This window comes from Marmota marmota, unplaced genomic scaffold, assembly GCF_001458135.2.
Source record: "Marmota marmota marmota unplaced genomic scaffold, marMar, whole genome shotgun sequence".
Classification (NCBI taxonomy): domain Eukaryota; kingdom Metazoa; phylum Chordata; class Mammalia; order Rodentia; family Sciuridae; genus Marmota; species Marmota marmota.
The window spans coordinates 9,617,871-9,642,358 of NW_026000249.1; the positions used below are offsets into that span (position 1 = coordinate 9,617,871).

At 35.2% G+C, this 24,488-nt stretch overlaps 1 protein-coding gene across 6 annotated transcripts in view; it reads right to left on the reverse strand.

Annotated features, from left to right (window-relative positions):
- The window catches only part of Rps6ka3 (ribosomal protein S6 kinase A3), a 150,972-nt gene that overhangs the window by 6,792 nt on the left and 119,692 nt on the right, over window positions 1-24,488 (reverse strand). For 5 of the 6 annotated variants that reach the window (XM_048796418.1, XM_048796421.1, XM_048796419.1 and 2 more), the window contains 10 exons: window positions 18,350-18,438; window positions 18,091-18,155; window positions 17,913-18,015; window positions 17,046-17,170; window positions 12,529-12,654; window positions 10,219-10,308; window positions 7,656-7,814; window positions 5,773-5,934; window positions 4,670-4,746; window positions 4,201-4,318 (listed from right to left, as the gene is read on the reverse strand). In XM_048796418.1, the coding sequence (XP_048652375.1) occupies window positions 4,201-4,318; window positions 4,670-4,746; window positions 5,773-5,934; window positions 7,656-7,814; window positions 10,219-10,308; window positions 12,529-12,654; window positions 17,046-17,170; window positions 17,913-18,015; window positions 18,091-18,155; window positions 18,350-18,438 (1,114 nt within the window). The remainder of the gene's footprint in view (window positions 1-4,200; window positions 4,319-4,669; window positions 4,747-5,772; window positions 5,935-7,655; window positions 7,815-10,218; window positions 10,309-12,528; window positions 12,655-17,045; window positions 17,171-17,912; window positions 18,016-18,090; window positions 18,156-18,349; window positions 18,439-24,488) is intronic. The other variant, XM_048796417.1, reaches the window with a different exon arrangement.

A 24,488-nucleotide genomic window follows, 5' to 3' on the forward strand; every position in this document is an offset into this window, starting at 1 on the left:
TTTTTTTTTTTTTTTTTTTTTTTTAAATATTTATTTATTTTAGTTTTCGGCGGGCACAACATCTTTGTTTGTATGTGGTGCTGAGGATCGAACCCGGGCCACACGCATGCCAGGTGAGCGCGCTACCGCTTGAGCCACATCCCCAGCCCTGAAAGTGACCTCTTAAGAGGAAGGTGAAACCTGAAGGATAAGCAGGAGCTGGATTAGAGAAGGGAAGGGGGAAACACAGTATTTCAGGTAGATAGAAGAGAGTGCATTTAGAGAAAAGACCTCAGGTTCAAGAGAACAGGTCATAGTTGAGGAACTGCCTGCAGTACAAATTGTCAAGGAGAATGTGGCAGCCAATGAAGTGGGAGAGCTGAGAAGGGATTAGATTAGGAAGGCCTTTGTAAGTTGTATCAGCAAACCTGGATGTATTCTGGAGGTAAGAGGGTAATAAGTTTATAGTTTAGAGAGATCATAATCACTAAGCGTGGAGGAAAATGGATTTGGGGGGCAAGCCTGGAGACTCCATTTTAGAAAATGACAGCTTCAAGTAGGGATATAAGAGATGGAGAAAAATGGGTGGAAATGGAATATTTAGAAGAAAGAACTAACAGAATCTAGCAGTTGACTATATATAGGGTACTGGGAAAATGTTGCTCCAAGTACTCTCCTACTAGGCAGTATGGTTTCTTTCTTTTAGTTATCATTAACAGCTAAGAATAGGAATAAGTTACTGAAGAGAATTAGAAATAAAACATAAGCTGGGTATGATGGTGTGCACCTATACTAGCTATTTGGGAGGCTGAAGCAGGTAAAGGATTACTTAAGCCCAGGAGTTCAAAGCCAGTCTGGGCAACATAGAAAGACCCCCATCTCAATCAATCAATCAATCAATCAGTCAGTCATTCAATAAGGAAGAGTCTAAAAAAGAAAAAAAGAAAAAGTGAACAAAGTAGCGATCTCTCCTATCTAATTCTGAAAGTGGGCCAAAGTGCTTAAAATGAATAAAATATTGCAAAACTGTCCAGGGCAAAACCAAATTCATAATTTTAATCTAATCCGTGTGCTTGATTTTTGGCCCAAGTCACTTTGAATTTCTCTCTCCTACTGCTACCCCATTCAATGGCCACTCCTCCTCAGCTTTTTCTTTCTCTCCATATTTTCTTGTGGCCCTGAGGATGGAACCCCAGACCTTGTCCATGCTAGGCAAGTGCTCTTCTACTGAGCTACATTTCCAGTCCTGGTTTTCTCTTTAAGTAGTGGCACTCCCTTTAATTCCTTCCTTGGCTTCTTTTTAGTTATCATGGATGATACCAACTCCTAACTTCAAACTTCACCCCGAACTTCTCTCTGAAACCTGCATCCATATGGCCAGTTGCCTATTGGACATACAAGTATTATGTCACATAAGCATTTCAAATTCATTATGTCCAAATCTGTAACCACTGCTCTTCTCAAAGCTTCTTTCATTTTCTACTTTTTGTTGAAAGACCACCCCCCTGCAATGTTTGCCCAAGGTAGAAATGTGGACTGCAAGCTTGATACCCGCTTCTTTCCTTCTCCCTCTCCCCGCATCCCTTTCAAAGAACTGGGATTGAACTCAGGGACACTTTATTACTAAGCTACCCCCCGCCATTTTTATTTTTTATTTTGAGACAGGGTCTAAGATGCCAAGGTTGGCCTCGAACTTGCAATCTTCCTGCCTCAGCCCCCTGGGTTGCTGGGATCATAGGGGTGTATGACCATGACTGGCCAATATATCCTTTATTTATGTCCAATAAGTTACCAAGTCTATTCTGCATCCTAAATATATTTTCTATTTGGCCCAAATTCCATCACAGATGCTCTAGTTTAGGTCCTCATCATTCATAACCTGAAATATACAAAGTCTTACAAGTAATGTCCGTATTTATTAGGTTAGTAAGTACTGAATGAACTGGTCCTGTAGGTAAAAGTGATAACACAGTCCTTGTCTTTTAAATGCTCAATAAAGAGTGGCTATGTTCCTGTTCTTCTCAAAGCCACATGTGATACACATGGCACGAAAGGACTGATAATGTTCACATAATGTAACTTGCTCTTAAAGGGACAAACCCAAATTGATAGAGAAAGCCCTCCCTCCTACTTTGTGAGTAATCAGTGTTACATCATGCTTGCAATCACAAGTCTTAACTGTACATATTAGCAAAAGTTACTGGTAATAATGTGGAATTTAAGATAGGCTGTTAGTTGGATACAATTTTTTGTGCTCTATATGTATCTTCATCCTCACCCATATTATTCTCTCCTACCAAAAATCATACTGGAATGAAAGTAAATAAGGAGAAAATTATAGAGATAACCTCAACTGGCCTTGGTTTACTAAAAAACCAAGAAATGTGTAGCTTCTGATACTTCACTATTTGGGAACATTAATTGATATACTTCTCAATGGATTAAGGAAAATCTGATCACTGCACTACTTAATGTTTTTAACAGTTCCATAAAACCCAGAGTAAGCTCGAAATCCTAAGCAGGAGCCACAAAGGTTTATCAGCTATTTTCTCTTGTGCCCTCTGTAGTATTCCTATCAATTGTGCATTTCTGGCTGCCTCTTAGATTCTGAGCTCCCTGAGATCAGGAATTCTATCTTTTATCTCTACAGCTTTCATTTATTAAGCACACTGTAGGTGCTCATTAAGAGAATTACAAAGGAAACAGGTACCCAGAAAAATGAAACAAAGGCTAATATTTTATTGAAATTTTTTTTGTGGTGCTAGGAATTGAACCCAGTGCCTCGTGTGTTAAGCATGTGCTTTACCACCAACGTACACCCCAGTCTAATATTTCATTTTAAATGCAGTGAAAAAACAAATATTAAATGTATATACATTAAACTGGTTAGCTAAGGATTCATGCTTTATCCCAAAAGAACCTATATAAATTTTTGATATGCTTTATTTATTTACACAATCATCTCAACTCAAGCTTCCATCCCTAAGAAAACTCAGCACTTTTACCAATGTTTCTTCATTTCCTTTATGTTTTTCTTATTTTGAAGCGTAAAACTTTACTTTTTTAAAAAAAACAATTTTCTTCCAGTAAACTGAACATAGAGTCAGTGGTATTCTTGGGATGGCAGATCTAGAGAGAAGGGCTTTTCAACTGGCTCCAAGCAGAGGCTATAAAACTATGCTATTGTTTATTGTGAAAAAGATGAATCCCCTTTCTTCTTTAATTTTTTTGGGTACCGGGGATTGAACTCAGGGGCACTCAACCACTGAGCCACATCCCCAGCCCTATTTTGTATTTTATTTAGGCTGGCTTTGAACTTGCAATCCTCCTACCTCAGCCTCCTGAGTCACTGGGATTACAGGCATTTGCCACCACGCCCAGCTGAGACTCTTTCTTCTTAACATGAATCAAAACTAGAACATGGTGTAATTATTCTAGGGAACAAGGGCTTTGGAATAAGACATTTTATTTAAAGCATCTACATGTTCCTGGTGCGTAATCATAGACGAGTTCACACTAAAACTCTGATCCTTGGTTTTCTTTTGTAAAGGGGATACTATCATCTATTTTACAGAGTTGTTATGAGTATTACATGAGACACTGAGGTGAAATCAAGTGTGATGCACATAGTAGACAAATGAAGACTACACTACCACCATTATTATCCACCAAGCTTGTCAGTAAGAAGTAGCTTTATCTGTAAGGATAATAAGGCCAAACTGACATCTTCTGGGAAAGAAACAAAATAAACGGTCCATTTTGGAGTTCAAGTTATTTGAACTAACATCACTTCAATATACTACTTTGTAAGCTTTTTTCCCCTCAGAACTAGGGACTGAACCCAGGGCCTCATGTATGCTAGGCAAGTACTTTATGACTGAGTTACATCCTTAATACCCTTCAAAAATTTTAGTTAGTATTTTGCTAAAGTGCCCAGGCTGTCCTTGAACTTGCAATCATCCTGCCTCAGCCTCCAAGTTGCTGGAATTACAAGTGTATGTCACTGCACCTGGCTTAAGAAGATATTTTTAACTGAGAGTATTTCTTCTCACTATGGATTGTGACAAATTATTTTCTCAAGAGCCAAAAGCTTGTAGCAGTGCTGGGCATGTAGCTCAGTGGTACAGTGCATATTTATTATGTATAAGGTGATGGATTTGATCCCTAGCACCAAAACCAAAACGGAATAAAAAAGAGCTTGTACAAGGAAGCCAAACTTACCTTTGCTGTATCTGAAACAGAATTCCAGTAACCGCCGCTCAGTGAGAATTTTCCACTACCTATTCGTGCCAATATTTCCTCTGGTGTATCATCAGGACCATTTGCAAATGGAGTGTAACTAGTTTATAATAAAATTAAAATGTTAATGAATAAATTTTTCTTTTTTGGTTGGTAATTTTTATATTCAGTTGAAGTTTCCAAAAGTATTGAGTAATTCAGTTAATATAATACTTTATTAAAACAATGCTCTATGGCCCAAAGTAGTCTAAATATATGGTACTCTAAATATTTTAAGTTAAAATCAACTTAAGACCAAGACATTGATGATACAGCTATAAATGCAGTGTTTTTATTTTATATGTATATAAAAGAAAGCATGATAAAACATGGAAAGATATTATAACATAAGGATTTTAAAAAACCTACATAATTTAAGCAAAATATTGATGAATAAATGGTACACACTCACCCAGTAAGCATTGTATAGAGGAGGACACCAAGACTCCATATATCACAAGCAGCATCATAGCCTTGTCGTTTTAAAACCTGGAAAAAATAAAAGATTAGCATTACCACACTACTGTTTTTTATATATATTTGGATAGACTATGAACTAAATTATATTTTCAAAATCAGTGTATAAGAAAAACTTCAACAGCACACGAATGACAAGGCAACATATTAAATCTATTCTAGAACATTCTACCAACAATTTGTATATATAAATTTAATTTGGTATTTGAATAACATTATTGAGCTGCTGTAGTTACAAAAAGAAATATAAAACAAATTGATCAATTTCTTATTTTAATTTATATTTTGTATAGCACTAGAGAAATATTTACAGACAATACTTTTAATAACACATAACCTAGTACAAATGATATAGTGCAAAATACCACATATATAAAAAATATATGAATAAGTTGATTCACTCAAGCAAATAATCAATAGTGATTATTTAATAATCATTATTATTAGGCATGAGCTATGACAAATAAGAAAAAAGATCAATTTCCTAAAATAATCAAGATATGGCAGGGAAATATATATAGTTAATAATTCAACATGATAAACATCATAACAAAATTATATCTGAAGTTGTATTTCACATGCTAGGCAAGTGCTCTACCATTGAGCATAACCTCAGCCTCAATTTATTATTGATAAGGGGAGAGAGGACAGGTTAGAGGGCAGCTACCTTGTGTGCGACCCATAAGTAAGAATTCAGTATGAAAAGGGAGGAGGTAGGGGAAGGGCAGAGGTCATTCAAATGATAGAGAAAAGAGGGCGGAAGAGTCTTAGTGATAGGCAAGAAGTTCTGAGTAGCCAAACTTTAGGTAAAGGATAGTAAAGACCGCAGAGATTTTGTAATATTAAAGAATTTAGATTTTTTTTCTTGTAGGTACTCAGATGTGATTGAAGCATTAAACAGGAAAATAAAGGGTTGGCATTTTACCATAATTATTTGTTCAATAAGTCTTCAATTAACAATGATTAACTATTCTATATTAAACACAACAAGCAACTTTTTACATACTAAAATACATAAGCAAACTCTCTCACAATTACCTCTGGTGCAACAAAGTTTGCAGTATAACAAGGAGTCATGAGAAGACCATTTTCCGCTCTCAACTGTTTTGCAAAGCCAAAATCACAAATTCGAATAGATTCTGGATTACCAGACTCATCCACATAAAGAATGTTGCTAGGTTTCAAGTCCCTGTGAACCACCTAAATTGAAATACAAATTAAAGAGTTAACATTAATGATTCATTTCTATTATAAAACGTTATTCACAAAATGTGAAGCAATGCATTTAACAAGATGATGAGTCCTGACCTTTAACTTATCCCAACATTATAAAATACTGGTAATGTAAGTATAACTCTCTTACATAGACTCCAGGGCAAGGAGGAGGAGGAACAATAATAGTTACTTCTTCCCTCTTTATCCAACTGAGCAATTGGGTTAAGGATAAATACAAATAGAAACAATATCTATCTCCAAGTTATTCACTCATTCCACAATATTTACTGAGTGCCCATCATGTACTAGGGTATTCTATAAGGAACAGTAAACACTGGTGAACAAGAAACTTAAGATCCCAGCTGTTCTGTACTGAAAGCTTGCATGGTAAGTAGGAAGGGCAGAGAACAGACAGGTTGAGTAATGGGATGTAGGTGGAAAGGTCACTTTGAATAGCATTGTAAAAGAAGGTCTCTAGAGGGGATAGCATCTGATCTAAGACCTGAAGAACACAATGAATAAATCATAGTAACAGTGGGATAAAGTCATTCTAAGTAATGGGAATAGTGCATACAAGGTAGGCACATGACAAATATGTACTGACAGCAAAATGGAATAGGCATGTGTTGAGGAATAAAAGGGGAGAAGGGAAAAAATAAACCCTCTTTCAAGTATTGCCTTTTGAAGTGAATATGTCACACAAGCAAAAAGATATATTTTCTTTAGAGTTTTGTATTATTTTCCTCCTCTAGTAACCTACTTGAATACTTCTTTTATCATATGCTTCTCTGACAATTGCTTTTTAGACTTGTGTTTCTCCATCACCAAATTCTAAGTCGATATTCTAATCAATCATCTTAGTTTTAGTTCCTAACATCTAGAGTATTACTTCTCCTTCCTTACTATTTTACTAATTACTGATAAGATACTGGAAAAAGAATATAGAAGACTTAGATGACTGCAAAGTAATGAATTCTCCAGTAAATACTGAGTTCTGTTAATTTAAAGGTTCAATACTAGGCAAATCTTAATTAGCAGTTAGAAAGCTCTAGAAATGACAATTTCCATTTGTTAGCTTCTAAGGGCAAAGATAAAATGAGAATAAAGCTCTGAAAATGAACTCCTAAAAGAAGAACTCTTTTTTTGCATACACGTATCAAAATATGTTGTACACCATAAATATATACCATTTTATTTGTCAATTAAAATGTAAAGAAGAAGCAATCTTTGTTTCCTTTGCTTTCTATCCTTCTTCACTCCTGATTTCCTTTCCTCCCCCTTTCCCTCATTTTCTCCTTTCTTTCTTTCCTTCCCAGAATTCCTGATATTTTTGCTTTTTACTAAAATTTTGCCTACCCAGATCTCCTTTCTTTAAAAAAATATGATGATCTCATTCATCTTTTCTTGGAAAGCATAAGGATTTAGTATAACAAGCTAGGATTTCAAAGTAGTACTTCAAAGTTCAATGGAAAAAGTTTAATGTAGGAAAAACCAGTAGGATAATGAATCTAATTGTAGTTATTTCCTATTACATGCAGAAATTAACTCCCACATTTGTAATTTTAGCTAAAATATTAAGAAAAAGAAAGCATGTGCACGCTCGGGGGTGCGCGCGCGTGCGCACACACACACACACAAACACACACACACACACACACACACACACACACCTATCTCTTAATAAAAACAATGTTAAAAATACATACCCCTTGTGCATGAAGATATTCAACAGTTTTGGTTATAGTAAATAGGACGGCACTGGCCTCTCGTTCAGAGAAAAATTTCTGTCTAAGAATTTTATCCAGCAATTCACCTCCTTTCATAAGTTCTGTTACTACATACACGTATTTCCCGTCATCATACACCTGTAAAATTAAGTATCAAAATATAAAACATTTTTTGAAGATTTATGTGTATCCCAAAGTTTAACACATTGAAGAGATATACTTTTTTATATTTATTTTTTAGTTGTAGTTGGACACAATACGTTTATTTTATTTATTTATTTTTATGTAGTGCTGAGGATGGAACCCAGGGCCTCACACTTGCTAGGCGAGCGCTCTACCGCTGAGCCACAACCCCAGCCCCCATTGAAGAGATATTAAAATTCATTTTATATTCAAACAAAATTTTGCTTTTCACAACCAGTGGAAGATATAAAATCTATAAACAATTTTATATACCTAAAAATATGAAAACAAAAATTGATGAGATTGAATGTCAGAAAAATACCTTGTAATTTTCTTCTGTGAAACTTAAGTCATGGCAATCAAAACAACTATGGGTAGGATATGCAAAGGGGACACTGAACTTATATTCTCAGGGTTTGTTTCTCCTCTTGATCTCTTTCTATCTACTGATGACAGCAGGGACTGGTACAAAAGTATATACTCCTGTGATTTTCCAATTTCTGCAAAGGCAGAACTTCTATAATTATATACACAGAATGAATGAATTATTCTGGCTTTGATTAAACTGAAAAAAACAAGTTATATGAAACAATTAAGAAGGAAGATTAATTATTAAAGATAAATTCCATCCAACCACAAAGAAGTGAACTCTTAACACAGAAATAGAAAGCTCACTGGAATTTTGTATTTATACCCCAGACAATCCCTAACTGAAATAATCCCTTTATTAAACTTAAGTTCTTTTTATTTCCTTCTCACTATATTGTTACTGGAAAACTTTAGGTAGCTCCATAAGCAGTACTAGATACTATATGGGTGCTAGGGCCTCAAGCACAGAGAAAATGAAGTTAAATATCTGCCCTCAAGTTTCCGTACTCTATATGGAGAAACAGACATATAAATAGGAGTAAAACTGTGCTGGAGATGCTGTAATAAAAGTTTGAGTAAAGGGGCTGGGGTTGTGAGTTAGCGGTAGAGTGCTCGCCTAGCATGTGTGGGGCCCTGGGTTCGATCCTCACACCACATAAAAATAAAATAAAGGTATTGTGTCCAAATACAAAAAAAAAAAGTCTGAGTAAAATTTTAGCACACACACACACACACACACACACACATATATATATATATATAGAGAGAGAGAGAGAGAGAGAGCGCGCGCGAGCGTGCGTGCGCGCGCGCGCCAGCTAGCTTAGGGAGTTTCCAAGGCTAGGCTGAGAGAAAGTATTTCTAGATTTCCTTTTTAATTTTCTTGATTGCATTCTTGGAGATTATGTTTAGAGTCACTGTTCAGCTTCACACTCTGATGTGATTTAGTAAACATTTTTCTTCCAACAACAAGCAGAAATAAATCAATCTGATTAAATTGGAGTTTTTATAACACCCAGATATAGCCTTTGGGCCTATGTGAGCACCAGCAATAAGAGAGTGAGCTAAATGCTACCTGGGCAGTGCACGCCCTTTGCCGATACTGTTATAAGCCATAGGAGATAAAGTAAGCAGGGTAACATGACAGCTAGGAAAGGATACCTCATTTGTCCTAAGGGTGGTGATGTGCAGGGCAGACTTCCTGGATGAAGCAGTACTTTAGCACTGTCTTAAATGTGTGGTAGTTAGCCAAGCAAAGGAGGGGAATAGTGTTCCCAACTGAGGGAACCATAAATTCAAAGACAGAGGAATATGAGAAAAAGAGGCATGCTCAAAAAAATATATAGGGGCTGGGGATGTGGCTCAAGCGGTAGCGCGCTCGCCTGGCATGCGTGCGGCTCGGGTTCGATCCTCAGCACCACATACAAAGATGTTGTGTCCGCCGAGAACTAAAATAAACATTAAAAAAAAAATTCTCTCTCTCTCTTTAAAAAAAAAATACATATACATATATATACACACACACACAATATAGCATGGTTGGAGCATAGGGGGAAGTGTGACAACTGCTATAGAGGAAGGCAGGGGCTTGAAGGGCTGGGGAGTATGAATATAAGTTGCAGAAAGGGAAGTAATATAGGTAGATAAGTGCATTTAGCTCTCTGGCAGTATTGTGTTAAACAGTTTGGGGAGTCTGCAGAGACTTGTCAATCCTGAATGTTAATTAATAGCAACATTAATATTGGACATTTATGTATATGTTCAAGCAAATGCAGATACTAAAAAGAATGTTAAAATACTTTTCTTCTTATGACAAAAATAGAAAAGTATAGAAAATTTTTTTCTTTAGAAATGGAATTATGCTGCATATGTTGTACTCAAATCTACTTTTTAAATTTACTATATGGAGGCCTTTGTCTACCACATGATATTTTAAAATATGCCAAATGAGAGTTAGACAACTGAATCAAGTGATCCTTATTAATATACTTACATCCTTTAGAGTAATGATATTTGGATGCTGTCCATAACGAAGAAGGATCTCAATTTCTTCTGTTGGGTCTCTCTTGCTTTTATCAATAATCTAAAAGACAAATATTTATCACAAAATCTCATGAACATAAACTTTGAATGTTTGTAGCCACAGACCTTAGGTATCATCTCTGTGTGTGTGTACACACGCGCATGCATGCGTGTGATGTGTATATGCCATTTATCATTAGGTGTGTTCAACTACCTGGCTAGACTGTTTAATTAGAAAGGTAGTCTTGATATAGATGGCAAGATTGTAAATGCTAACCCATGAGTCACATTCCCACCAATCTCTCCAGTGTAAATTTGTAGTAAGTTTAGGACTTACTAAAAACTGAAAAGCCTCAAGAAAAGATTCAAAAATACAGTTAACATATCTTTTCTTCTACCCTTGAACGTCTTAAACTTTTGGGAATTCAGTTAATTTCTAGCCCTCTACCAATACAGATAATTAAGAGCTGGATGTATCTATAACACCACCACCAGCATCTGTTTATTGAACTAACATCATTTCTTTTAATACAGTTCTTTAATGAAATATCCCATTAGTTGTAAGCTACTTATAAAAATTAAGAGTTAAGTAGAACAAGCTTATTTTTGTAGCTAAATAGAACACTATGCAGAAAACCACACCTAGAATTTTACTTGTTTAGAATTAAGTTTAATTATTATAATAAAGCTCTTAAAATACTAACATAGCTTTCTAATCCTTGTATGTCAGCTGCTTCTTAAAACATTTCTCATAATGTTTTCATCTGTTAAAGTAATAAACTTGTCTTTTTAAAAAGACAAGTTTGGTTTCAATTCTGAAACAAATTTTGTGGCTTTCATATATTCAATTTTAAAACAGGTCAGTAGTAAATGTATTCAGTAAATACCCAATCACTCCAGCAACTTAGGAAAGAATGTAAATCAGTATTGAGTCCAATCTTTCTGAAATAGATTTAGTTGTAAAACAAAATACCCTATTTGGAGAACAGGGAAGATAATTCCACACCATCATTGAAACCAACTGCAAATGATAGTGTGGAATTAGGCAAATGGATAATTAAGAAGGTATATGAAATAGGCATGTTAAGTGAAGAGGCTCTTGGAAACCAGAACACATTGACAAGTGTCATTTTAACAACATAATCTGATCTGCTAATCTGAGCCCAGTTTACATCATACTTGTGCTTGTGGACCTCAGATTGGTAGTATTACAGTCATGTTGGGATTGAATTTATGAATTTAACTTAAGTCACAGGAATCTACAAATAGCTTGGAGAAAACTTCAAGGTTTTGAGCATACTGCTCCTGGTTTCTGCAATTCAAAGGGTGCCTCAGTCCATTTTTGTTTTTTTTCTGATGTGTTTATGGTGGCAAGACATATCCTTAAGCTGTACATCAAGTGTATTATTCTTTATTTCTCCTTTTATGCAAACAACTTAAAAATTTCTATGTATTCTAGATTCTAATGAGAGCAATAGTAAGAAAATATGTTATTTGTTATTTCTATGGTTCATCTTTATATCTGACAGAAAGCCTTATGGACACCGATGACTTTTTAAAGTATTTAGATCCAAGTTTGAAATAGTAATAACAATATTACTCTCTCAATAACTAAACATATTCTCATATTTATAAACTAGTACTAAGATTCAAGAAAAGTTGGAAGCTTTAGATATTAATTGAATTGCTTGAAAGGGAGAGCAGACATTACAATTCTGAGATGTGAAAAGGCAGGTACTTTGAATATAGTATTTGTTCATTCATAACTCAGATTTGAAAAATCAAACTTCATCACAGAACTAGGTGTCTTAGAAAATTCTGTCTTAGTACACTTGATGAAATGAAAATTGCTAATGATCATAAATTGTATGACCATGGCTCTTATTCTTTTGAATCACAGATCCCTTTAGATGTAAAGACATTATGAAGGTTTTTGCCAGAAAAATGTAAACATACAAAATTTGGTACACAATTTTGGGGAATTCTCTGATACCCTGATGATAAAATGGGGACTTCTGAGAGTAAAAGGAATACTATTAAGAGTGAGAGGTACAAATTTGTATTACCCTGGGCTAACTGGATTATGAATATCTTATTTTTAGCCTCAGGGGAATTAATGGTTCCAGATTAAGATCTTTGAACACCACTAGCCCAGATATTTAAATTTATCTTAACTTTTTATAACAAAAGGCACTTTTACCAAAGAGCGTACTTTTTAACTGGTACTGAGAAGTATAAGAATGAACTTAAAGAGCCACAGTTTAAATCTAAATATACTTACCTTCACTGCAAACTCCATATTTGTGGCTTTATGTATACATCTCTTGCAAACAGAGTATGAGCCAACTCCAATATCTTCTTTTACTTCATATCCATCAGTAAACTGAATACTGTTCCTGTGCAACTGCTACGAACACAATTATTAACTGATGAAGAGTTCCATAATGCCTTTAGTGCATTTCATAACAAGGGAATATGTTACTTAGTATGCATTGCTGATGATAACTATAAATGTAAATGAATATTGGTGAAAATAAAAAATAATTATTTATAGCATTTATTCTACAAGTGCTGTTTTACCCTCCTGAGTTGCTCAGATTTCAGGCATGCACCACTGTACCAGGCAAAGTATACCTTTTTAAAAAGCTCATAATCAGAGAAAAGATAGGCTATTCAACAAATGATGCTGGGAAAAGTGGAAATCCGTATGTAATAGAATTAAAGTTAACTACTATCTCTCTCCCTGCACAAAAATCAACTCTAAGTAAATCAAAGACATAGGATTTAGTCCAGAAACCCTGTACATACTAAAGAAAATGTAGGCCCAACACTTCAACATATTTGCTCAGGAACTGACTTCCTTAGTAAGACTTCTAAAGTGCAATAAATAAAATAAAAAAACAATAAATGGGATGACATTAAACTAAAAAGTTTCTTCACAGAAAAAGAACCAGTCAAAAGCATGAAGAGAGAGCCTACAGAACGGGAGACAATTTTTGCCATGTGCACCTCAGATAGGGCACTAATTTTCAGGACACACAAAGAACTCAAGAAATTTAACACCAAGAAAAAAACTAAAGAACCCAATCAATAAATGGGCAAAAAACGTGAATAAACCCTTCTTAAAAGAACAAATATGAATGGTCAACAAATATATGAAAAAATGTTCAACATCTCCAGCAATTACAGAAATGTAAATTAAAACTACACTGAAATTTTATCTCATTCCAGTCAAAATGGCAGTTATCAAAAATACAAGGAACATTGGGCTGGAGATGTGGCTCAAGCGGTAGCGCGCTCGCCTGGCATGCGTGCGGCCCGGGTTCGATCCTCAGCACCACATACAAAGATGTTGTGTCCGCCGAATACTAAAAAATAAATATTAAAAAAATTCTCTCTCTCTCTTAAAAAAATACAAGGAACAATAAATGTTGGTGAGGATGTGGGAGAAGGGTACATTTGGGGCTGGGATTGTGGCTCAGTGGTAGAGCACTTGCCTAGCATGTGTGAGGCCCTGGGTTTGATCCTCAGCACCACATAAAAATAAAAAAATAAAATAAAGATATTGTGTCCAGTTACAACTAAAAAATAAATATTAAAAAATTTTTTAAAGGGCTGGGGATGTGGCTCAAGCGGTAGCGCGCTCGCCTGGCATGCGTGCGGCCCGGGTTCGATCCTCAGCACCACATACAAACAAAGATGTTGTGTCCGCCGAAAACTAAAAAATAAATATTAAAAAATAAAAAATTAAAAAAAAAATTTTTAAAAAGGGCACACTTATACATTGTTGATGGGACTGCAAATTGGTGCAACCACCCTGGAAAATAGTATGGAGATTCCACAAAAAAGTAGGAATCTGGGGGCTGGGAGCTGGGGTTGTGGCTCAGTGGTAGAGTGCTTGCATAGCATGTGTGAGGCACTGTGTTTGATTCCCAGCACCACATAAACAAAAGAAAACAAAAAACTAAATAAACAAAATAAAGCTTAAAAAAAGTAGGAATGGAACCACCATTTGATCCAGTGATCCCACTCCTTGGCATCTATCCAAAGAATTATAAAATCAACATACTACAGTGATGCATCCACATCAATGTTCATAGCAGCACAATTCATAATAGCTAAGCTAAGGAGCCAACCTAGGTGCCCCTCAATAGATGAATGGATAAAGAAATTGTGATATATATACACCATAAAATATTTCTCAGGCATAAAGAATGACTTTATGACATTTGCCAGTCAATAGATGGATCTGGAGACTATCATGCTAAGTGAAATAAGGCAAACAACAATAAAGGGGAGGAGAGAGAAGTTCAATAGACAAAGGGTAATGAAGGTAAGGAAGGGGGATAGAAATAGGAAAGACAGCAGAATGAACCTAACATAATTTTCCCATGTACATGAGTGAATCCCACCATCATGTACCTCCACAAGAATGGGGTCCTAATTAGAATAAGATATAATCCATGGTTATATAATTTTATCAAAATGGTTTCTACTAACATCTATAACTAAAAAGAGCCAATTAAAAAAACTCATGTTAAAGGGGCTGGATCTCTGGCTCAGCGGTAGCCACTTGCCTGGCTAGTGTGAGGCACCTGGTTCAATTCTCAGCACCATGTAAAAACAAATAAAATAAAGATCTATCAACATTAAAAAAAAAATTCATGTTCAAGAGGAAATATTGAATATGTACAACAGAAAAAGGGGCCTATAGCTTTGTCTGTTATTTAGCCCCATTCCAGTCCCCAAAGAGCTATAGGTTTTTTAAAGCACCTTTGCAAATAAGGAGACGTTTAAAACTTCTCATATACAAGAAAAGACTTATGAGAATTCAGAATTAGAACATCTGGATGGTTTAAGATGTACCACTTATTAGGTCATGTAACCTTGAACTTGTGTTTTCTCAAATGGTAATGATGAGGATTAAATGAAAATATCTGCAAGTGCTACCTGTTATTTTGGACTTTCAGTAGTCATGCTCTCCTTTCTTTACCCTTAAATCATAGTTTTATACAAATTCTCAGAAAAAAAAAACTGCTCATGAGTTAGGGACTAATAATGTCCAGTAGTTGACAATTAGCAAATTACTCTTTCCATAAAGGTAACTGAGGGAAGTTGTGTTGCCCTTATCTATACTGATATGAGATCCTCCGTGACTATGTGCTTTGCATAAAGTAGAACTTGAATTTTTTAGAAAATATGTTTATGGTTGCTATGTTAAGTATAGAAGTTATAATTTAAAAAACTTTCCACACACTTATGTGCTTGTATAGTAAAAGGGAAAGACTAACATAAGCTTTGTTTAAAAATGAGTGTTTAGGGTTGGCGGTGAGCTCTGTATTACATCACCTACCTAGTGTGCACGATGCCCTAGGTTTGATCCCCAGCAATACAAAAATAACTAAATAAACAACAACAACAACAACAAAAGCAAAACAACCAGTATTTATGGCTGGGGTGTAGCTCAGTAAGAGAGTACTTGCTTAGTGTGCATAAGGCCCTGGGTTCAGTCCTCAGGACTGCAACAAACAAACAAACAATCAAAACCCCATAAATAAACCTAGTGTTTAAACTGATTCTCTAGAAAGCAGAAAGCAAACAAATGACTCATGAAAAAAATTTTAGAGCAATAGCAACTTGGGCTGGGGATGTAGCTTGGTGGTAGCATATTTAAGACCCTGGGTTTGGTCCCTAGTGTGTGCATACATGCTCACAGAGAAGCAACTTGGTCATTAAGCAAATGTAAGCATTAATTATACCCTAAAAAATGATTTAATGCCTCAAAAGAGATTTAGTTCTGAGTGAAAAGATGAATTAAAATTTTAAAATTTTATTTTAATTTTTAGTTGACACAATAATTGTATGTATTTATGGCATACAGCATGACATTTCAATGTATGTATATGTGTTTACAATGTGTAATTAACACATCAGCATGAATTAAATTTGTCTTTCCATAATATTAGAATGAGAGGAAAGAAATATAATGGTTTGCATTATTTGTGTTCTTCTAACAATATTTAATTTACTACTCCAGCTTCCTGTTATAAACACACTCCAACCTGTCTCTATGGCCTTACCTACTTTTTCTGTAACTCTGATAAACAGCTAGGATGAAGAGTAGGGGGCACTCTAAGGCAATGCCCATAACCATTTCTTCCTAATGACAATGGGGGGCCCCAAAAGAACGAGGGCATAATTCTTGGAAAACTTAAGATCTGAGTTCATTTTTAGTTCTTATGCCTTTCTAAGGCAAAGATTGGTAAACTATGGCCTGTGGGCCAAATTTGGTTCATTGTATATTTTTTGCAAATAAAATTATATTGGCACTCAGTCATGCCCATTTGTTTATGGACTGTCTATAGCTGCTTTTGTGAGACAACAGTAGAGTTGATTAGTCATGAGAGAGAAAATATAGCCCATAAAACTTCAAATATCTATTTTCTGACCCTTTACAAAGTCTGTTGACCCCTATTCTAAGGCATCAGGAACCAGGAGACCTCAGCCCACCACAGCTAACCTGATAGAGGCAGGGAGTGAAACACATTGGCCTGATAAACATTTTGAGGCATGGGACAGGAGACAGAAAAAGTAGAAAGAATTCTATTTTCACATCACATAGGCATCTATTGGTTCATGCAATCTTTTCAATGACATATGAAAGGAATTTCTAAGAGTAATGCTAATAAGATAAAATATTTTAAATTGCTTACTTAATAGATAAAATCTAATCTTATTATTCATGTAAGAAACTATATCTTAAATTTCAAATTTAAAATTATTTAGGAATCCACTCACCTGAACAATTGAATGTACACCAACTGTTTGCATAGCTTGGCTTTCATCATCTGAGGTAATAGCAACAAAACTAAACCCCCGAAAAAGCTGATGTGCATTAGCACTAGGTGGAATGCCAGGTGAATCTGAAAAGAGGAAGAAATTACTAAGAATATTCCTTTGAAATGTAACTAAGGGAAGAATTGTTGATTTGTGTCCTTTATCACTTACTCTGGTGTTCTTCTCAGGCACCATGTACCTTCTGCTATCTAGGATACTTCAGTGAGGTGCTGTGTCAGATCTGTCCTGGTTACTCTACATCCTACTAGGATGTTACCACTCTAACATCCTACTCTCCAAAGCCTAGAAAATAAGTTTTTTTTTTGTGGTGTTAAGGATTGAACCCAGGGCCTTGTGCATGAGAGGCAGGCATTCTACCAACCGAGCTATATCCCTAGCCCAAAAGTAACTAATTCTTTTGAAGAATATAATAAATTGAATTATTGGGTTAATAGTATTTGAAATTAGTGCCATCCTATTTAATCCCCTAGAACAATGGACAGTTTTATTATCTGAGTTGTTCAATATGGTAGCCAGTAGTCACATGAGGCTACTGAGCATTTAAATATGCCTATTGGGACTGTTTAATTTCAATTAATTTAAATTTAATTAGCCTCATGTGGCTACTCACTACCATACTGGACAGTGAAACCTTATATGATAATCTATCAATGCTATGGCTCCTAGTAAGTAGGGGAGACAGGTTGATATTTAGCAAATTTAGGGTCTTTTGTGAATACCATCAAGTGTTATCTTGGAAAAGATTTTCTGATTGAACAAGAAAATAATCTGCCATCTTATATTTGAGTGTTCATGTTTCCTCTTTACCTTTGGGAGTTTTTGCAGTAAACTCAGGATCAAAATAAAATGTATCTTCAGGCCTGCCAGTTGCAGGCTTAAAAGGTGGGTGAATTTCTCTTCTATACAGTTTCTGGAAGAAAAAAGAGAAACTTAGACATGTGTCAATTATAAACATATTTTAAACAAGTTTTTATCCTATACTTACATTCCAGTCTATTGTTGAGAAAAATGAATGCCTTTTAATTTCTTCAACTCCATCTGGTCCTGCTCCTATAAAAAATTGGTAGGTTCATTTCAAGGAGAAATGAATAAATAGATAATTATACATATTTACTTAGTTCTGATTTTGCTTTTAATATTTGTCTGAATATTTAATAATCCCATCACAAAAAATCCACCCCACCCCCAAATAACTCCAAACACCAACACACACACAAAAGAAACAAACTAATTAGAATTTTTACCTAATCTGTTTGCAGGATTTCGTTTGAAAAGCATTCGTAAAAGACTCTGAGCTTCAGGACTCAAAAACTGTGGCATCCCAAGTTTGGCTCTAAATAATAGATCCACATAATAACATTTCATTTTTGAGACATCTTCATTTTTATTAAAAAAATTTAGGCTTTTTATATTGAAATACTCATAAATTCACACTCAGTTATAACAAACAATAGAGATCCTTTACCAAGTTTCCCCAATGATAACACTTTGAACTCTAATGTAACATCACAACCAGAATAATGACAATGCATGAATCTCATTAAGATGGCCCCAGTTTTATTTGCACTATGTGTTTATGTGTTTTTAGTTCTTTTGCCAGTTTTTTTTACTTTCCACATTTTTTATTAGTGCATTATAGTATGGACGTGCCATAGTTATTTTATCCATTTGCCTGTTGAAGGAATAAAACTGCTATGAATATTCATGTACAATTTTTAAATTTTAGCCCCCAAATCTTCTAATGGACTTCTTCATTTTCAGAAATTTGCAAAGAGTACTACTGTGAAAATAAGGTCATCTAAGCCTTAGTTCTGTTACTAAGAACTTTGTGATGCTGGGAAAACCAATCTCTTTCTGCTTGTCTTCATAAGCAAAGGAATGGGTGGGGGCTGGGGGTTTGGCTCAGTTGTAGAGTGACTTGCCTGGCATGCATGCAGTCCTGGGTTGTTAGATCCCTAGCACCACCAAAAAAGTAAATAAATAAAATAAATAAATAAAAGGAAGAAAAGAAAGAAAAGCAAAAGCAAAGGGATTGGATGCTAGATCAATAACCCTAAAACTATACACTTAGAAGTCTTTCTTGAAGGGAATTTTTAAAAATCCAATATTAAGAACGTGTACTTCATATGCTACTTTCCCCCTCTCAATCCCTTTAACAGCTCCTGCAGGGAAAGGGAACTGATTGATGGAAAAGGGGTTTGTGGAACACTGAAGACTGGCACACAGTCTGAAAACCACTGGCCTGAATGAGCTTATGGTCTGGTTCAGCTACAGTATATAATTTTCTTCTTTTTCCAAACCTACAAATTAAAGAAACCATGGTCCTGTAAGTATGACAATAATAACAGAGTTAGAGAAAATGGCTAGAAGAGAAATTCCTATTTCAGAAATAGATCCATTTATTATTCACTGAGCTGTTACTGAGTTATTATGTGCCAGACAGTACTTAGTGCTATGGATACAGAACTAAATACAGCCCCCCTATGGTCAGTGGGGAAGATGAATATAGATAACCTTAGTACATTAGGAGGCAAACCTAGAAAAACATGGAAAGAATGGATATCTAATTTAACATGGGACATTCTGAAAGGCCTTCAATGTAACCTAAAGGTTGAAAACTTAGTAATTTGGCCAGCATTCCCCCAAATTTTACTGAATAACATTAAGTTCCTCCAGACATATTGTACAAATAATAAAACATTTCATTAATATTATAGAATGAATATTACAGAATATGAATTTGTATAATGCTACCTATCATAGCCTTCTGTTGGAGACATAGAATAAAATACATTGCACATAAAAGGTTGAGAAATCTAGAGTCAAGAAATCATTCTTTTTTCTCTTCTATTTTTCTGGCACTAGGGATTGAACCTAGGGACATTATACCACTGATCTACATTCCCAGCCCATTTTATTTTTTTGAGACAGGGTCTTGCCAAGTTGCCTAGGCTGTCCTCAAATCCTCCTGGGATTACAGGCATGTGCCACCACGCTGGGCTAAGAAACCATTATTTTCTGAACATTTGTCTCCAGCACCTCTTTTTCAGAGAATTCCTATTAAGTCTGTATAATTAGAGTTCTGGCCAGGGCAGCACACACCTGCAACTCAAGAGGCTAGAGTAGGAGGATTGCAAGTTCAAGACCAATCTGGGTAACTCAGCAATACCTTGTCTCAAAAGTAGAAAAGGGCTGAGGGTGTAGCTCCCGTAGTACAACACCTCCCCCCCCCAAAAAAAAAATTAGGGTTATATTGAACAAAACTGAAGAAGCAGTGCTATATTAGGTATATTAGGCAGAGCTCTTGAAACAGTAGATTTTTTCCCCTAAGAAATAACTCCAAGGGTAGTAGAGAATGATCTGGATGGGGAAGAGGTGGTAGGTAGTAGATATTCTACATTGGAATGTGGATAAGAGGTATCCATGGCCTAAATGCTCAGACCCTGGGTTTAATCCTTAGCACCCACAACAACAAAACAGAAAGAATTCAATTGGCTGAATCACACTAATTATCAAATCTCACGAGTTCACCATAGTAAAAAAAAAGAAAAAGCAAAGTTAAAACAAACATTAAAAACCAAATTCATTAGACACCACTCCAAATGAAAGTTACTCGGGCTCTGAACAATTGGAAATAATTAAGAAAAATTAAGAAAATAATAAAGTATTCTGCGTTTCTTGGATGACCCTTAAAATTAACTAAACAGCCCCAGTCAATGAGAGAAAGTTCACTGTTTCAGAAAACATTTAACAAGTGAGAAAGGAATAATAGTAATAGAAAAATCACCATTTTTGAATCTTTTAAAAGATAATTGATTCAAGTACTTATTTTCAATGGATTAAAACATTAGACAAAAGCCTAACAGGGAACTTTGTAGTGGTGGGATCACAACTGGAATCACAGGAACTCATCACTGGTCGGAAAACCTGGCACTGTAAACCTCTTAGCTTAACACAATAGGGAGCACTAAGTATAAGCTATGAAATAATCTTGCCAAAAGTTTAACAGAAAAGATGGAAGAGGGCTGGAGATGTGGCTCAGTTGTAGAGTATTATGCCTAGCATGCATGAGGCACTGGATCCTCAGCATTTGATCCCCAGCACCATAAAAAAAGAGGATAGAGAAACAAGTTAATATCACAAGGACAATAAAAAGGTTGTACATTCCTAAGAAAAGACTAATTGCTATGCAACCATGATAACAAGAGAACTATGAGAACTGGTTTTAAACCCTTACTTGATTCTCTCTTTTTTTAAATACTTATTTATTTTTTAGTTGTAGTTGGACACAATACCTTTATTTATTTATTTTTATATGGTGCTGAGGATTGAACCCAGAGCCTCACATGGGCTAGGCAAGCACTCTACCTCAGAGCCACAACCCCAGCCTCCTTAGTTGATTTTTAATTCATTCAATTATCAATGACAATTTGCCTGGTGGAAACTTCTAAGCCAATCAATCAGTAAGTGTCCCTGAAAATTAGCCAAACAGGATTGGTCTCACTCAAATAAACACATGTGAATGTCAACTGATCAATAACAATCCCTTCTTAAGTAATTATACTTAGTGATGATGTCATCCCATGTTTAGACCTGAAAATCTGCCAATTCTTAAACTCTATATTTTCCCCCAAGGCCTATGTAAGATCATTGGTCTACTGTGCTGGGACTGTGCTGGGAGAGTCTCTACAAGAACAACATTATTCTTTCTTACTATGAACAACTAACAAAATCAGCTTTACATTCTTTGTTTTGGATAGTGAGGTAGTCCCTTCCCTTGACAGAAAATCTGAAAAATTTGGTTAAGAACTGGCATTTGATAACACTCAAGCATTATTACTAGATTTATTATGTAAGAAAACACGCATATTTTCTTTTTGAGTCTTTTACCAGAAGAAGAATTTTATTTTTATTATTTTTTTTAGCTGTTGATGGACCTTTATTTTATTTATTTATGTGGTGCTGAGAATCGAACCCACTGTCTCACACACTCTAGGCAAGCACTCTACCACTTAGCTACAACCTCAGCCCAAGAGTTTTATTTTTTGAATATGTGCATAGTTTGCTATGGCAGGAGTTTTCAGATTGCAATGCTCTCCTATTCCCAAATAAATATCATTATTCTTGGGGAAAATAAAAAAAATGCATATTTGAGCAAGGAAAACTGAATTAAGGTGAGAAATGACACATCTGGAGTGTTTAAAATATTTCAGTTAAGAAGAAAAGAAGAGGGCTGGGGTTGTGGTTCAGTGGTAGAGTGCCTGCCTAGCACATGTGAGGCACTGGGTACAATCCCCAGCACCACATTAAAAAAAAATAAGCAAAATAAAGGTATTGTGTCCATCTACAATTAAAAATATTTAAAGAAGGAAAGAAGAGAAAAAGGAATACATGAAGCAAATGTGACAAAGTTCTGATGATTGCTGAATCTGGGTGATGGGTATATGTGATACCTGTATATTCCATTTTTCAAAATTTATATTTGAAAATGTTTATAATTAAAGAAAAACAGAAACAGAAAGAATGGGCATGCAAAAGACAGCAAAGAGAAGAATGCTTAGAGAGGTAGAAGAAATATATGAGGAAATAATAGGAAAAAATGAGGATGGGGGAGGGGCCAACAGTGTCAAATATTCCTCAGAGCGGCCTTCCTTAAGTGTCTTATCTAAAATGGCTCCTGTCCCTGCCCCTTCCCTCACACACTAAGGGGTCACTGGCAGAGTAAATTACCCTGGCTTATTATATACCTACAGTTCCCATTACTATCTGAAAGTATTACATTTATTTACTTAAATATTAAATATTAATTCCTTATCTCCCCCACTAGAATGTAAGTTCTGTGAGACCATTGATGATTGTCTGTCTTGTTCATACTGCATTCCCAGTACCTGTATAAAGTACTCAATTACCTGTTGAATGAATTTTGTGAATGACTGGTAGACAGTCACCTTTGTGACAACCTTCCACAAGTTTTAGCAAACCAGAAGAATATTAATAACCATAGTGAGAGCAATTTCAGTAGAGTGGTAGAGATGAATGACAAACAGGCTGTGGAATAAAAGAAGCCAAAAAATAGTAACAGAAAGCATAGACTATTCTTTTAGAGGCTTTGTACTGAAAGGATGTAGGAAGATGGTGTAATAACTTGAAAGGAAGGTCAGGTCAAAGAAAAGGCTTGGTTTTCATCAACACACAAGAAAGTGTCTGTCAGCTGAAAGGAGGGGGATCAGAGTAGATGGAGTGATGAAGGTTCAGTTCAGTGATGAAAGCCAGGTGAACATTCATTCATTTATGTAGTATATATTTTTACATTTTAAGAATAACATAAAATACAAAAAAATTCAAACAAACAAACAAAAAACCCTGCCCAAATCACATAGCTTAATGATTTACCAAAAAGTGAATAATTATCTGGCCAAGAAAGACAACATTACCAGAATCCTTCACCCAATGTAACCACTTTCCTTATTTTGCCTCTAGCTTGTACCATGTAATACAGACCCTAAAAATATGCTTTAATTTTGCCTGCTCTATAAACTGTATAAATAGAAACACATAGCATTTATCCTTTTGAGTTTGAAATTCCTTTGCTTAACGTTCTTGTGAGATTTATCCAAGTTGTTATATGTAACTGTGGTTTGTTCATTTTCTCTGCTTGTGGCACACCATGCTCATGGGCCAAAGATGTGGACCTGTTTTTGTATGGGTCCTAAGAATTGTTTTCTTCCTATAGAGTTGGACCAAAAAATACAAATAAAGAATAATATGTGACAGAGACTGTGTGTGGCCTATAAAACCTAAAATATTTACAGATAGTAAATACAATTCCTACTCTATTCAACTGTATAAATATACCAGGGTTTATTAATCCATTCTACTGCTAATGAAGTACCTTCTACTAGTTCAAACAATGGTGCTATGAACAGCTTTATATTGTTTTTTAATGTGAGTTCCTTAATGCATATAAATTGAGTGCATGGCTAGGAGTGGGATAAATGCATGATGGTATACATATATTTGTCTTTAGAAGATAATGACAAAAACTGTTCTCCAAAATGGTTATAGGAGTATTTGTATTTATATTCCTTCCAGCTATGTATGAAAGTTGCCACTGCTCTACATCCCACCAACAATCTATATTTCCAGTCTCCCATTTTTTGACTGGAATTTAAATTATATTTAATGAAAACACTTTCTTGCCAATTTGAAATAAAAATGATTTTGTATATTTTAATCTAATGCTGCTGTGGCATCAAGGCATACTGCTTCCTGCTCTACAGGTTTTAGATACCATTGCAGTGCGAATTCTCTAGTGCTTTTTAAAAATTTTTTTTTAGTTGTTGATGGACTTTATTGTCTTTAGTTTTATGTGGTGCTGAGAAT